Genomic DNA, 16,326 nt, shown 5'->3' with positions numbered 1-16,326 from the left:
GCCGATAATCGCCGATAAATTTTATTTCGGAGCAACACACAAGTGGAAAAACCATGAAAAGTAATATTTTTACTAGCCACCTAGTTAATGAAACTAAAATTGAAACCAGTTCTTCTTCAGTGCCTGAAGTGTGTGTGCACAGGTCGTTGTCAGGGGAGGGGCACGCCCCCCTGCAGCGACGGCCTTGATAACACAATAATTTTTAGAGTTGCAAATTGCAATTCAATGAAATGCATGCAACAATTCTCTTGTTGTTTTGCTGCAATCGGCAATCGTGACAAAGAAAATTTTACAATTAAAATGTAAGCGCAACTCTGATTGCAGCATCGTGCATTTTACCGCGCTCTTCAAGATCAAGACTCTGGAGAGTGGGATTTTATTGCATAGGCTTAGATTAGGGGCGTAGCAAGTTAAAAGTTGTTCCTGTTTAAAGTTAAAGAAAATTAGCCATGCAGTAAGCATGAAGTAGATAGGTTATGTAGCCTATGACCGTCGAGAAAAGATGCAAGAACAATACAGTAGACCTATAGTTCAGTGCTCTCGCCAGAGCGAAAAAAGTAGGGAGGGGGGGGCACCTGCCCAAAGTGAGAGGGCACCAAATTGTTAACCTAATGAACAAGTCATAAAAAAAGCCGGTCACATAATAAACGCCATAAGTTTTCGTGGGGCAACAATATTATGAATGCGGAATGGTAATTTTGCAAATCAAAGTTAACAAATAACTTATCAACATAATAAGAAATCGGTTTATAAGGAGAGGCCACAGAGACAAAAAACGTAACAAATAATAGCCTCGTGAATTTGAATGAAAAATCATTTAAAATTCAGCCAGAGAACTGGGGAAGAGCTGCAAACTCACTCAGTGAAATCCGAGGATCGGAAGCTCAGGGAGTTTATCAGAGAGTTTTTGGCATTAAATGGCTAATTTTAACATTGAAAATTCCGATATTGTTGTTCCGATATAGATTTTGTTTGATTTTGCGTTTTTTGGAATTTTTTCAATTATTGCTGACTTTGCTGTAAACAGCCTTTGAAGCAAAAAGCAAAATACAAAGTTTGGAATTTTTTATGGTATTTTCATTTGATTTAATTATTTTGCCTACTGCACGTAAGCGGCAGTGTAGCTCAATTGATAAAAGCATCCAACTGGTATCTGAAGGTATAATTATAAGCACGGCCGGCGGTTACCTCAGTGGTTTGATTCTGGATCAAGAGGTTGAAGATTCGATACCCACTGCCGCTGTTGCGATTCTATTCATGCATAGGCCTAACTTACAAAATGTTTTGTCCCTTTACAGTAGCCTATATTATGTTCGATTTTTCGTCATGTTGATGAAAACAGCTCGTGCTGCATGGGATGGGGCAGCGCTAATCAAGAAAAAAAAATTTATCGTTATCGGACATTATCGGCAATAATTTATCGTTTATCGTTATCGCTTAACTTTTTTTTGATTTATCGTTTATCGTTATCGCTTTAGGCATTTTTCGTTTATCGATTATCGTTATCGCTTAACTGAAAAATGAGTTATCGCGCCCAACACTGATTATAAGCCAAAACTTAAAGGCTAAAATAGTCAAAACATAAGTTTTTGTTTAGTTTTAAAGTGACCAAAGATATGGAGATTTTATATACAGTACTGAGTAGGCTATACAAGCCTACATGTGTTGCATAAAAGTATACACAATGTGTCTGGGGGAACAAACTACTACAATGCGACAAAAAAATATAATTTATCTTTATCAAGTTACCGTAAGTCATTGTAGTACGGCAATTACAATTTTCAAGCAATTTTGCTAATTAGGCTTATTATTTTATATAATTGCATCAGGCTTTCGCGGGCCGCACAGAAAATTGTTTCGGGCCGTAGTTTGCCCACCTCTGGCTTAGCATATATACAATTTTTAACGAGGTCCACTGCACCAACATCGCTCTTTTCAGGGGCATAGAGCTCTTAGTAAAGTATCTTCAACCTCCGCGATATGACATTCATTGATTTTTCGCTTTCTCTTTCCGATCCCTCGTTCTCGATACTGCTCACGATATAAGTGATCAGTGCTGATCACCATTTGGCGAACTTCTTCCGCTTGTATTCCAGATAGCCATTCGAACCAACGCGAAAGCGGGTAATTTGGATGACGGGATGAGTCGAGCTGGCCAGAATAGCCTACATTGTGAAATGAGATTTTCCATGAAAACAAAAAATGACGCTTTGCGCTTGACGCTTAAAATCGGTAAAATAGTTGACGGCGCTATCACTTCCGTCAATTAAAAAATGAACTGACGGCGCTAGCCTCAGCGTCAACAAAAAGTTGACGCCATCAAATCAGAGGTCAAATGACGCCTTGACAGCGTCAACGTACAACACTGCCTACGCGTGGCAATGTTGATGCTCCACAATGCCTGTTATTTTCAAAAGTTGCCAGATTCACAAATTTTGCCCGCCATTTGGGCTAGTTTGGCTTCCCAGTCAGAGTCAGTGTTACCATTTTAGTCGTTTTAAAACCAAATCTGGTTGATTTTGCAACCGTTTGGTTTATAGTTTATTTTTTTAGTTTATTTTTAATTTTTTTGGTTTATAGTTGTTTTTTTTTTAGACAAACTTTACGTCTTAATTTTTAGTTTATTTCTGCTTCAATTTGGCTTATTCTGGTCTTTTTTATTTAGCTTCATGTGTCGTAATGCGATTTGTCATCAGTATTGTATATTAGAGATGCAGTGAACCCAAGATTTTTATCCGCACACTGCACCGCACTTTATCTGGAACTTTGACACTGCACTGCACCGCACAAATTACAAAATTTTCAAAAAATATTTTAACGCCTTACTTTTTAGAAAGTCAATTGTGGCAAAAAACACCCATGGCATATAACTGGTAACCTACTGGTACAATTTGGTTTACCCGCGGGCTGGAACCGGCCCGCGAACTGATTTCATCCGCCCGCCAGGTGCTGCGGAAATAACAGCTGCACTACAACTGTTAAGGAAAAAGTTACCAAACTTTTTGTAAAGGACTGACGTTGCTGTTTATCATTAAGCCACCACAAATGGGGACAACCTAGGCCAAATTTGGAAAGATGTAGGCTAATGTTTTTTCAAGAGCACGGTGTCCTGTAGTGTATCACATTCACAGCAGGGGATAACTTTTCCGGCAACCTTTTGATTTTCATCACAACTTTGCTATTCCACCGCTGATTTTGTTATTTATTGTGCTCAATTCAAGTCAATGGAGATTCTAAATAATTGTATATCTTTTCGCAATTTGCATCCGGTCCGCAGCTGTTAATCTCGCAGCAATCCGGCCCTCAGAGAAAAAAGTCTGGTGACCCCTGATCTAGTTTATTTAAAAAAAAAACCTAGATGGCAACACTGTTCCCAGTTGTGGAAATTTTTGTGCGCTTGAGCAACGGCAGCGTTGCCAGATGGGGAAATAGGATACCAAATAAAAAAATTCTGGTGAAATTTAGAGGTCTTTGGTATTAACCTTTTTGACCTTGGAACCAAACAACGTTTTGGTGAAATCTGGTGAAATTTTCCCCACTCGAGTTTTTCCAAAATTTTTAAAAATATTTAGCAAAAATATCTCTGCTCGTACAAAAAACGTTTTGCAAGAGGTTTGCGCATGCGTGATGGCAGTGTGTTGCAAGTTCAGAGTGACCAATTTGCGCTCTTCAATCAATTTTTTGAATCTGAGAGCAGCACTGTACCAGCAATCGTGTAGCCTTTGCCACTGGCATGATTGCAGGCAGTGGCGAGACACTGGTTTTTGGAGAGTTCTTTTTACCAAAACTGGCCAAAATGGCAAGTTTTGTATTTAAAATTAGTGAAGGAGGTTGTTTTTTGCCCAAAAACTAAAAGTTTATCAACATCAGTGACCTTATACATAGGCTACATGCATACAGTGGCCACTTAATTCATTTTCATGGATATCCTGAGCAGGATAGGCTATGCCAAAATCTTTCAAATTTTTCATCAGGATGTTATTGCATCTTGGAGTGTATTTTAAGGTAGCCACTTTAACAAGTCGAAATTCTGCCACTGAAATTGATTAGAATGAAACCGCCAACCAATCACAAGCTACGGTTTAAGTGACGTAAAAAATGGCGAAAAGAAGATGATAGAAAGCAAATTAAGTGATGGATTTTTTGTCAGCTGGTTGGTTTAGGGGTTAGGGCTAGAAAGTAGTCATTTCATTGACGCGGGTTCGATTCCCACTACTGCTATTGCTCTTTTTCTTCTGTAATTACCAAATAAAGTTCAAAACAAGCATTAACTCTCTGGATAAGTGCGAGAAGGATCACAATTGGACGGTTAGTCATTCGCAGTGGCAGAATTTCGACTTGTTAAAGTGGCTACCGTATTTTAACCCTGGCAGTAAAAGTTTCCGCTTTTAAAGTAAAAATAACAACTTTTTTGGTTAAGAACTTTTGATGTTTATACTGACAATTATGACTGCTACAGTTATAATCCGTGTATGCAATGTGTGACAAAACATGTGTTTTGCATGATTATTCGTTTCATTTTAGTCTTATGTCTCAAAAACTGCTTGTATTTTTAGGCGAAATTGCTTTATTTAGGGTGTTTTAAATATCTGGTGAAATTGTATGCAATCTGGTGAAATCTTCGTTACTTTTTGGTGCCAAGCAGCTTCCAGCATCTGGCAACGCTGCAACGCAGTTTAGGGACTGCTTTTCATTCAGCGGCATCTATTGGACGGAGTAATTTCCTGGTAGAACACTTCAACAATTGGAAACTTCACTCTGTCAATCTCTGTGACCGGGCTTGCGTCAGTGATTCAAAGTTTCTACAAGTATGCGAAACTGCCAAGATTAAGCTTTCCCAGTCCGAGGATAAAGATTTAATCAAGCAAGCTTGATTGTAGCCTACCGGTATTAAGCTACAGTAGGCTACTCCTTTGCTAAGTTATTAAATATTTACTTGAAAATAAAACATTTTTGCAAAAAAAAAATATAATATTTATTTTAGTGGACATCACTGACAAATTGGTGCCAAAGTTTGGGTGGAGACATGTAGGGATTTTTGAATGTTGCTTGTAGGGATTTAGTACGATAGTGACCTGTCAAGGGTTACCCCATAATATGGGGGCTCTGGACAAGATTAAAAAAAACTTTGCCATTAGGTCCACCTCGTTAGCTCAGTGGTTACTCGCCCGGCTCAAGATCACATGGCGCTAGTTTGACTGTCGGGGTGTGCACTTAAGCAACATATTTCAGGACTGCTCTCCATTCAGCAGCACCTGGTAAATGGAATAATTCCCTGGCAATAAGACTTCAACAATCGGAAAAACTTTACTCTGCCAATCTCGGTAACCGGCCCTGTGTCAAGATCCTCTACATTCTACAAGTATGCGAAACTACCAGGAATAACCTATCAAGGCTTTGTCAGTCCGAGGATAAAGATTCAAAAACCAAGCCAGCTTTTTATATGTTCTAAATGATAGTAATCAATCTTCATTTTACTGAAGTATAATGTAACATCATATGCACATCTCAACCATTGTGTTTTTCAAACTTTTTCCTTTTGACATTGTTTCTGTATTATGTTTTTAACAATATCGTTTGTTTTGCATTTTTACAAAGAAAAGTAAATTACATCAAATCTGCGTCGTGTTTTATGGACAATCAATCACTCAATAAAACTTTTGAAACCGTGAAGTTGGCTTCACCAAATGTAGAAAATGAGGAATCTGCTTCTGATGAGTGTGCTTACAGTTACATCAATGAATCTACAAGAAGAAAGTTAGAACACAGAAACAAAATTATACCACACAATAACCAGGTCAGCACTACATTGTAAAGTGTTTCAACAAAACATTTCAGGTTCTTGACACTGTTTCTTCTTCTTTAAGTGCCTTATCTTCACAAGATGTTGAAAGCCATTCTCCTCCACAACTCTTTAGGCTATCCTTAGCCAATCTCTACAGACCCACTCAGGAACATGCTGTTATGCTTCTTTTGTTCAACCAGTTCTATCCTGTATAACGTATACCAGTACAAGAAGATTACCCTTCTCACTACATTTCTTTAATTTTTGATACACAGACATTTTTTGAGATCCTCCTTTTTCCTATGACATCCGAACAATCTCAGCTGATTTTGTTGTATGCTTTTTATTAAGATTTTATTTGTTGCTGCTCTATACAATACATGTTTATTGGATATGTATTTTGTGTTTCCAATGTTATCATTATTTTTTATATAAGCTTCAGCCCACAGCTTTCTAGACATTTTCGAAAACAGTGTCCATGTCTCGCAGCCATACTGTAACAACGGAAGTCTTATGTTCATTCTTATTGTCTGTTTTTTAAAAACATATAATATATACTTTGCTATTTCATGAATGTCATGTATTCTCTTTCATCATCTTATTTCGTTAGAACATCTGCCATTGTTAGTATTGACACTTAATTTAGGTATATAATTGAAATTTTTTTATCTGTTTTATAGATTCACCCACCTTCAGTGAGCATCTTGATGCTGCTTTTAAACTAATTAGATATTCTGTGGTCTTGTAGTTTAAAGATAAGTTTTTGTTCTTAATCAAATGTATGCTCTATTTTTGTTGTTGATATATTTTGCATTGCACTCTTGACAGACAAAAACCAAACATGTGTAGAAAATTTAAGCAACATGGAAAAGCACTGAAGGTCATTAATTTCATTTCAGTATTTAAAATTATTAAACCTATGTTAGTTACATAGATTGATGTGATGTACTATGCAGAAAACAACTTTAAAGTTTGTAGAACATAACTCCACAAAAAACTTGGCACTTCGCAACAATTTGATGATGACTTTTCATTCAGGATGTCAACTCACTCAACCCAGAAGCAAGAACATTGTCACGAATAAAACATGCTGTCTATAGAAATGTGATAAGTTATAATATTGATACTTTTAAGGATGGGAATGATCAGTAAGTTTAATAATCATAATGTATCATTTTGAAATTATTTTATTGTGTCGTATTCATGAGATAAATCCTCCACTGTATATATATGCAAAAATTGGTGCACGCGGTGAAAATCTGTCCAGACAGACAGAATGTCTTACAAATTTATAACTTCCAGTCAAACTTTTCAAAGTTGTATAATCCTTTTATTTTGCGTCTCTTCTGGCCACAGTACAATGTAATCACAAATGGACCAACTCAACAGGTGTTCGAAGACATAACCCTTCTTTGAAAAGTATATATATTCAGGTTATGGGTATTGGGCTGTAACCCTAGCATTGCCTCGAGGTACACCTTGTTGTGGAGCTCTGCATAAAAATGAGCAATTCTGTCCTGGGTACTGACATAGAACTGCAACTGGTGAGAAGACACCAAGTGTTTGAGTATGTAGTGCTTTGGGGTTGCCCCTTAGTTTTCAGACTATCAAGTCTTCTCTGGCCCAGAGCAGTGGTACCTGTCAAGGCCCCAGGGTTAAATACCCGGAGAAGACTTGGCTCGTGTAGGTGCATTGCAATGTGTAGGCTTACTGCAATGTACATATACTCAAACCAAGCCCCCAGCACTGGGTTAAAATAGTCCCGTGCTTCTGGAAAAGGTTCTTACCAGAAGATAAAACAAGAAAAGTCTGATAAAAAACCTACAACTCAGGGACTTAACCTTAAAACTCCATAGTGCAGGCTCAAGTTCACTATACATCAATTCTCAAAGTAATACTTTTCAGAATGATATTTTCTGGATCAAAACGGATAAGACAGGAGACACCTGTGGCAATGTTGATGGCCCATGATGAACCCCCCTATGACGTGTTCTTGTCAAGTGATGAAGGTATCAGAATATCTTGTGAAGTAAATATTACAAACTGCCTTGGAAAGCCATTTATCAGCGCAGCTTCTTATTCAAATTCACAGCAACTTAAAATCTTAAATGCCGTGACAAGGTTGAATAATAAAACAAAACCCCAAAATGTGCATTATGTACTAATCTCATTATTTACTTTTTGTATCTGCATTTTATTTTTTAATTAGATTGAACAGGCATTCCGACCATTTGCTGCTGAGGTTAAGTTCAACAATGCAGCCGAGTGTCTGCTGCTTGACGTTCGGAAGGACGTCAGTTCGACACCCATCGATAACACACGGCTAGATCTTAGTGGTTAATAACACAGTTAAGGTGGACATGAAGATTGGCATATTTCTCATTTGATGGAAATCTTCATCAAGCACATTTCTTTACATGCAAACTATTTAAATAAGGTTCTGCAGGTGACATCACTCATGCCGCAAGGATTGGCTCCATTGTGTATTATTAAGTTGGTGTCTAGCCTTAAACCAAACAAAATTGTATTCTTTCGTATACGTGTGGAGTGATCTCTGCTATACTTCTATCAATCAAATACTGTTTTCACAGATGACTTCAAAGAAAGCAAACAAAAAACCAAACTGATTCCAGTGAATGAATTCGTTTTAAAACGTCGCATAATCCCATGAAGCAGTACGGCTGATCGTCGTAAACTAGATGATGTGCTTTGTTGTGATTGGTGGAAAACTACGACAAACTTGTGGAGAGCAAAAATGAAGGATTCTCTCAAACTGGGTTTCGCTACTGAACCTCCTTAAACCACTCAGAACCTTTCCGAATTTCCAACATCGAAAAAATAAAATCAGACGATTTGTTACATAACGTTTGTAATATTTTCCTGGTTTTACGTCAAAACCTCAGTTGTATGTCGTGCATGTTGTTTGATTTGCGTGCAAACCCTAAAAATTCATGTCACAATGCGGTTGTGTACTTTGTCAAGGTGACATTTGTGAGTAACAAAAAGTATGGTGCTGGCACGATAATGAAAAAAACGACGAGTTACTTTTGTGCTGAGGCTGTTACGAGACTATTCTTCTGCGCAGGCTGAGACGAGCTTTTGTCAACAAGCAGACCAAAATTGTTCGAACATGGGTGTAAACATTAAATAAGAAGTAACAATAAAGGGTGTATTTAACAACCTTACATTTCAAATACTCGCGAAAATTCAATACATTACTTTGGTGAATGGTAATTTAAGGTAGGGATGACAAACACTATTCTTACAAATATCTTCGGCGAGTTATCCAAGTCTCCTACAAGTCAGCATTTGTGAACTGAGCAAATGGCAGTTGAGCAAGTGACAACTGAGCTAGCAACATTTCAGCAAGTGGCTGAAGTTGGTAAATGATGGAACTAAGCAAGTAACAACTGACCAAGCCTATACTTGGCATGTCACAAGTCAGCAAACGATGGACAAGCTAGGTCCGATGCTAGGTGAAAATCTCATTTGCTAACTTGGCAGTAGCCGAAATCTACTTGCTGAGTTGTCGCATGCCGAGTGGTCTGACGACTGAGTGACGTTCAAGACTTTAATAAACTGGCAGTGGTGGCAAAAGAGAGCTTGGAACAGTTGTGTAATCTCGATGGGTCGATCAGGTTTATAAGGTCAACCGCTTTTGGTAGGCGGCCCATCCGGCGTTGCGGAATGCCGTCGCGGTTTCGAGACGATTCGTGCTGTTCACGATCCCTCTCCCGACGATGATGACGTCACAATTCCGCTTCCCGATCACTTCGTCAGGAGTTAGGTACTGTTGACCGAGAGAATCTTTTCCAGGATGAAGCTTTACACCTAAGTTTATGTAAGAAATGCTGAATATACAAAAAATATAAACTGGGGGCAAAGCTTAATATTTCAGATTCTCTGCTAAACCTTGAGTTGTAGGCTAAGGTTAAACTAAGTCACAGGCAATCATGACAACAGCCTCAAGCCGAAAAAAAGAGTCATCAAAAAACAACGATGCTCCAGCCATTCGTTATTGTACATGGCTTGGGAACTGTGTTCTGAAAGCTTGCAAAAACGCCACTACCACAGCGAACCCGCAGCATCGGGCTGAAACAAACCATTCTATTCACATTTGTGGAATCAACTCATTTTTGTCAAAATTGTGCAAATAATTATAAAGATATACCTGGAGTTAAAAAGACGTGGTTTGGATTGTTTGAAACTTTCGATGTGCATATGAAGCCGATCACAAAATCTTCGTTTTCGTTCGCTATTTTCACCGTAGACTCCGTATACTGACCGCTTGCTAAGTTCCCCTGCACGAAAATAGATTTGCTGATAACAAACATGTCCGCTTCAAATCAAAGAACAATGCTCAACTCCCGTCCTGGATGATGAAACCCAGGTTTAGTTGATCTCAAGTAGTTCGGGCAACATCGCCTATCTGGGTGGGTGAAAGGATTGACCTTAGGCTTCAGAAGCTCAAACGACGGCTACTGCGTTTATAATTAATCAAGCTTTCTTTGTGAACGCAGCCTAGTCAGGAAGCTTTGAAGTGTCAACTTTTGTGGCAGATCCAGGGGTGGGGCAACTGGAACACACCCCTACAAGAATTTTAAACTGCCGGAAATATGTCGTAGAATCTGTTTCTGCAAGAAAGTGAATGTCACTGAAATAAAATATGATGGGGAAATGGTATGATAGTCTTTGGATAAGGCTTAGAACTAAATATCATAGAGAAAATATATTTCAAAAGAAAAGCCTATTATTGTTTTCAGAAGATAAATGCTTTTCAAATTATTGGAACAAAATGTGTAGCATCGGTATAGCATTTTTGGATCCAAGCTTGTGTCTAATTTAAGGCAAGGTACGTCTATTGAAAGAGCACATACCTTTGAGCTCATTTCCGCAATGAGCAAGCACCCTCGGTCGCCATGGCCCTGGGCCGCAGCTTTAAGCCCGTCCACAACACCAGGGCCGGACACTGAATGGGCGTTGGTCAAGTCGGCCCACTCTGCTGTCTTAAACATTCCGCCTAGACACAATATAGTGAAGTTAAGTGCGTGGTACAAGTAGCATCTTTGGGCACTTTAGGCAGCGATGATGGTAAAAATATTTGGGACGTTTCGCCACAAGCAAAAAAAGAAGAATCTTGATTACAAAATCTTTAACGGTTGTTTCAACGTTCCTGGCTTTTGCAAGATTATCCTTCTCTCAAGCAATCACAGCTTCATCTGTTTGTTTCATCTTCAGAAGAAGTTCACAGCCTACTGTTAGTTGGCAAACAGGTTTCAAACCCATGAGGTCAGTTTTCACAAATTCGTTTGATATCACCAACCTTCTATTGCGATATATCATTTACGCACAAAAATATAAAAACTTTTTTTTAAGATGGACGCACTTTATTGCTTAGCCTATAACAGGCCAATGGAACCAAAAGCCTTCAGAAAATGAAAAAATACGTGACTGCTATATTGAAGTGCTGGTTTCAAACAAGCAGGATATACGATAAAATAGTGTACCGTACAAAACAAAAGTGTTTTTGTAATAAATTGCGACCTGCGTACTGAAGCTTGACTGTGTTGCCGATATCCGCATACTTTCTGTCTTCAAACAATAAGAATTTGTGACGTTCAGACAATTCCACCAATTGTTTGACAACAGCTGGTGAATAGTCGTCCAAAATGTCCACATGCGTCTTCACGATGCAAACTAATGGTCCTGGAAAATTACAAAGATCATATCATGGAGTTTCTCGCTGGATTTTGATGGAATTGTGAAGTGAGATATCACACGTTAATTCACAATTTGTAGTGCACTAAAAGCCCTTTAGCAAAGAAAATTAATGCTCATTGTAGAGTCCATTTGCTAAAGTGACAATAGGTAGGAGAATTGCTGAGGTGCAGCAGTTTAAATTGAATATGTGAAATAATATTTAAAACTACTATACTTTTATAAAGTCAAGATGTCACGATTCGTTATTGTGGTTAACAGCATCCAGCGAAATAGGCCTACACAATAAAATCTAAACGATCAGAAACTTTCTGAGTAGTATTTTAGAGCAACCACTACAAATCGTAAAATGACTCAATGAAAGCTACAGAGCAAAAGTGTTGGAATTATGTTGGAAGTAACGCACAGCAGGTTGCGGAATAACCCTCGAGAACGTTCTAAAGAAACGTTGGCTGGACAACATCCGGGAAGATCTGCGATTTCAGAACCTTGTCGACTCTCGGGACCGGGTTGCAACTTACCAAAAGGTACCATAAAAAATCCCCTATGTTAAAACTTCGGAAGAACAAAGGAAAAACGCAAATCGTAGCTGAAGTCATTTCATTGGTGTGGGTTTGATTCCCACCACTGCTATTGCTCTTTTTTTTTCTGTAATTACCAAAGTTAAATTGCGTACCCTACTGATCAGCGCGACTCTGATTGGTCAAATTTCAAAGTAGGGAATTTTTGTATGGTACCCTTTGGAAAGTTGCGGCCGGGTGGCATGAAGAAATGCCATTAGACAAAGTAAACATTCGTTGGCGTCCAAGCCTCGCCATATGAGGAACAAGAGACGTTAAATCTTATAGATAGTAAAAGATAGCTTTCCAATTTAGAATTAAAAACTTAAAAGATTACCTAATAATTTAACAAGTTCAATTAAGTCCATGGAACTCTCCACATCAGCCGACAGGCAGAGATTTGTCTGCTTGCTTTCCATGATCTCAAACAGCTTCTTGGCCACGTTATGCTTGGTATCCCTGGCGCGATGCGCATAGGAGCGTTTCCTGTCATCAAGCTTGCCATACGCCTTAGCCGCTGGTTCCACTGGCTTGTACATCGGTGCGGAGGAATCAGAGCGAAAACTATTCAAAAACTTGTTCACCTGAGGCAAAACAGGAGTACCGTATGTAACCGTACAGGGTCTGCTACTATTCGGAGAGTCCAATTCGGCTAGTCCGATTCGGCGAGTTCCCCATTTGGCGATTTTTCGATTTTTTTTTTTAAATTATCGGGTACCGTAGCCTAATTATCATTGCCGCTTTTACATCGTTTTAACGTCGCTAAACGTTCAAATAACCCCCTAATCCTTAACCCCCTAACCCTTACCCCCTAACCTCCTAACCCTTAACCCCCAACCTCTAACCCCAACCCCTAAAACAGCAATGATAATTAGGCTACGATACCCGATAATTTAAAACAAAAAATTCAAAAAATTGCCGAATAGGGAACTCGCCGAAAAGGGCTCTCGCCCAATAGGGCACTTGCCGAATCGGTCTCGCCGAAACGGGCCATTCCGAACCGTACATACTGCACAGTGCACACATTCAATATCCATTGCATAACCAGAAGGAAAACCAAAACGGGCACTTGTATTAACATGACAACATTGGTCACATGCAAATCTATACATTTGGTGATGCAATCAGGGCTGTGGAACTGGAGGGATTTCAGCATGCCCAGAGTCGGCCAGTTATAAACCAAGGAGTCGTGTATTTTTCGCCCTACTCCACAGCCCTGATTGTCATTTTTCTGTTTTTACTCACATCATTAATGCACTGCAATTAATGAGACACCAACACTTTTCACTATTATCACAATTACCTTGTCAATAAAATCCTTTTCAATCTTATCATGCTTGCATAAACACTCAACAACTTCAGTTAAGGTCAAAACAGATTTTAACTTGATTCCTGCTTTTGCAAGGTTTTCTTCTCCTATAAACACACATAGTAACAAGTAATCAAAGAAAAGGAGGAAATACGAAGAACTGCTGGACTACAAACAATTTGCAGGGAACTATAATTGGTTGCTTTACACGAAATTTCACTTTTTAACTTTGTCATATTTTCTTCTCATCCAGGCTCTTGCCCGGTGGCAGAAAAAATGAACACCAAACATGGCATAACTCTATAAGTCTATAAGACTACAATGCAACATCACATTTTGACAACCCTCTTGCAGATGACATATGACAATTGAATGGCTCCAAAGATGTCAAACCAACACTTTTTTTAACATCGCTTTAAAGGCATTTCTCCACTCGGCTATGCAGCGGACTTTGGTCAACACTTTCTATGCCTCTCAGTATTCACCAATTAGATTTACTTCTACTACATTTTATCTCCAATAACATCGTATGATGCAAAAGTTTCTAAAAGCAGTTCAAGTAAGTTCAGTGTCAGGCAGAAGCATACCTCCTTGCTGGCGATTCAGCAAAACAACTGCATCAGTCACCACAAGCCCATGTTCAATCAAGAGGTTTGCAGTTTCTTGCACACTGGAGCCTGTTGACACCACATCTTCCATTACCAGAGATTTTGTGCCTAAAGTAAATTAAGAGATTTAACAAATATAAGCAACTAATGGTTTGTAAGACATAGTAGTTTCACTGCAAAGTCTGAGTAAACTTTTCAAAACAAGTTTCAGTTGTACCTACTATGAGCAATCAATTTGATAAAACTTTACTGCAAACAAGACATTATATAATTTCAAAAACCAGACATAACAAAGATAACGCTCACACAGATAGAAAAAACAACAGGTAACTTTCTTCTAGTAATAAAAAAGGTACCATACTTATTGAACAAGTGAATAAAAAATTTAAACTTCATAATTTCAAGAAATACCTTTGTCGAAGTAACCTTCTACCATTTTTTTGGTTCCATAATCTTTTGCTTCTTTTCTTCTGATCAACATTGGAATATCATGTTTGACAGACACACAGGTAGCAATGGGTAGTGCTGTGTATGGAACACCACAAATTGTAGAATACTCCAAGTTGGATGATAATTCCCATAATAATTCCGAAACCTCACTAAGAAGTGATGGGAATGAAATGATTACCTAAAAAAATTTGAAGCTGTGTTAGTAAACGAAATTAAACTATTCATCAGCATTCAACACTGCTTCAATTGCACATGACATTTGAAAAGTATAAAGTAGATTCCTGAAAATGCTACTGAACAATAACATCTTGTCATTCTCATTGAAAAAAGTCAGGCAAAATTTTGTCACACATGCATTGTAGGGATGGGGAATTTTAAATATTATATCTAATACCGTAGTTTCATTGGGGCTGTACAACGAAGTTGCAACAATATGCAGCTGTAGGGTGTATTTGGTGGCTTTAGGCATTATATGATCGGGAATTACTTCAGTGAGAAGTTTTATTGCATTTAGTTTTTTACGCCAACTGCAATTGAAAAAGGCCAGCTTTTTGGAATTTGGGCTAAAACAAGGCCCTCTGGCAACTCTGGTTCTAACTTCCCCACATGTCACCAAAGTTGCCAGATAGATAGTTGCTTTTTTCAGGTATCCCATGAGCTTGTATGGTTGATGTTTTCGAAGATATATACGGTATTGCTGAATATTTTATCTTTTAACGCAAACGCAGAAATTTTGCAATTTTTTGACTATATAATTCTTGCAGGTAAACTTTGAAAAGCAAAGATAATCATATCAAACAAGGCTCCAATACTTGCATATTATGTCTGTTATAACACAAGTGAAAAATAATTTTTAAGAATCACCCTCAAATCACAGTAAACTGGTGACTGTATCCCACTCTTCAATGTGTAATCTCCAAATTTAATTGCACCGACTTTAAATAATTGCAATATCAGTCCCTCACAATTCCTTGCGTTCGAAGCCATAATGAACACTTTCACTTTAAACACAATATACTACTTGGACCTGGAAAATTATAATATATAAAAAGACCGCCTTGTTGCTTTTTTCAAGACAAGAAATCAAAATACATTTTGTTTATGTCCTTTTGTAGTAACACAATAAAGAATACCAGTACATAGTAATAATTATGCAAAAGATCTTGAAAATGAATTCACATCCTCTAGTTTAAACTTCACAATAATAATGCATTTATAATACTTTGCAACGGTGTCACGAATGTCTTCCCTTGACCATGCGCCATGCCATATAAATCGTATCCACCACAACACGTCTAAACTTCTGTTTATTTTCTGATGTTACTATTTACCGTTCGTATAGTCATTACCGGTAGTCATAGTTTATCAGATATGATACAGTTTCTGCTCAATAACTTTTCAGAATACAATAAGCTATGAATTTTTTTGGCAGTGGCTATTTGACCGGCTTCGGTCTTTGAATCTGAAACACTATTTGACCGGTCATGACGTCACTGCATAAGCACTTTTTTTTTCTCTTTCAAAGCAAAAGACGAGAAGCGCCGAGATAAGTTCTAAATTCAACACGTATTCTTCAACTCAGTCCGTGGCGCGTGCGATACGTCTCCGGCTGCCAATCTAGAGGGGATGAGTTCGATACCATCCGGAAGCATTCTTTTGTTTCTTTTTTTTCATTTTTTTTATCTAAATTTTGACCCGAAGCGCATTTATGTGGTCAATTTTTAATTTGAGTAGCCTACAGTCCAAGTTAGTTAATAGTTCTCAAGTTAGTTATATACAATACTTCTTTTAAAAGAAATGATAATGGTAAAACCATTTTTTAAAGAAGTATTGTATATAACTAACTTGAGAGAAAAATGTAGGGTCGTTCGGCAACACACGTTCACTTATGACGAT

General features: G+C 38.1%; 2 protein-coding genes across 3 annotated transcripts; one reads left to right on the top strand and one right to left on the bottom strand.

Annotated features, from left to right (window-relative positions):
* Positions 1-5,602: 5,602 nt before the first annotated feature.
* Positions 5,603-8,829, top strand: LOC145778676 (uncharacterized). Of its 2 annotated transcripts, XM_082590219.1 has the most exons (5): positions 5,752-5,797; positions 6,614-6,665; positions 6,824-6,933; positions 7,691-7,794; positions 8,377-8,829. In XM_082590219.1, exons 2-5 carry the CDS (start codon positions 6,627-6,629, stop codon positions 8,454-8,456), a joined length of 333 nt encoding a protein of 110 aa, XP_082446345.1. In that variant the 5' UTR covers positions 5,752-5,797; positions 6,614-6,626; the 3' UTR covers positions 8,457-8,829. The 2 variants fall into 2 exon arrangements, with proteins under 2 accessions (XP_082446344.1, XP_082446345.1); XM_082590218.1 differs by lacking the exon at positions 6,614-6,665 and having other exon boundaries at positions 5,603-5,797.
* A 72-nt stretch (positions 8,830-8,901) lies between these two features.
* On the bottom strand, positions 8,902-15,453 carry LOC145778675 (uncharacterized). Its single transcript, XM_082590217.1, has 9 exons — positions 15,295-15,453; positions 14,392-14,608; positions 13,960-14,088; positions 13,367-13,479; positions 12,401-12,647; positions 11,330-11,491; positions 10,663-10,805; positions 9,957-10,086; positions 8,902-9,616 (listed from the first exon to the last, which is right to left on the bottom strand). Exons 1-9 carry the CDS (start codon positions 15,415-15,417, stop codon positions 9,426-9,428), a joined length of 1,455 nt encoding a protein of 484 aa, XP_082446343.1. The 5' UTR covers positions 15,418-15,453; the 3' UTR covers positions 8,902-9,425.
* Between the last annotated feature and the right edge of the window lie 873 nt (positions 15,454-16,326).

The sequence above is a fragment of the Aplidium turbinatum genome, chromosome 10 (assembly GCF_918807975.1).
Source record: "Aplidium turbinatum chromosome 10, kaAplTurb1.1, whole genome shotgun sequence".
NCBI lineage: Eukaryota > Metazoa > Chordata > Ascidiacea > Aplousobranchia > Polyclinidae > Aplidium > Aplidium turbinatum.
The sequence above is the reverse complement of the archived record's forward strand: the minus strand, read 5'-3'. Positions and strand labels throughout refer to the sequence as shown.

What these genes read in the sequence shown, in the direction of transcription:
- LOC145778675 (XM_082590217.1), bottom strand. Translation starts at nt 15,417, where the DNA reads ATGGCTTCGAACGCAAGGAATTGTGAGGGACTGATATTGCAATTATTT. An exon ending in AGTCAAGCTTCAGTACGCAG is followed by an intron (nt 10,806 to 11,329) that starts GTCGCAATTTAT and finishes TATTGTGTCTAG; the next exon opens with GCGGAATGTTTAAGACAGCA. An exon ending in CCACGTCTTTTTAACTCCAG is followed by an intron (nt 9,617 to 9,956) that starts GTATATCTTTAT and finishes ACATAAACTTAG; the next exon opens with GTGTAAAGCTTCATCCTGGA.
- LOC145778676 (XM_082590218.1), top strand. Translation starts at nt 5,633, where the DNA reads ATGGACAATCAATCACTCAATAAAACTTTTGAAACCGTGAAGTTGGCT. An exon ending in TTTAAGGATGGGAATGATCA is followed by an intron (nt 6,934 to 7,690) that starts GTAAGTTTAATA and finishes AATACTTTTCAG; the next exon opens with AATGATATTTTCTGGATCAA. An exon ending in GTTCTTGTCAAGTGATGAAG is followed by an intron (nt 7,795 to 8,376) that starts GTATCAGAATAT and finishes CTGTTTTCACAG; the next exon opens with ATGACTTCAAAGAAAGCAAA.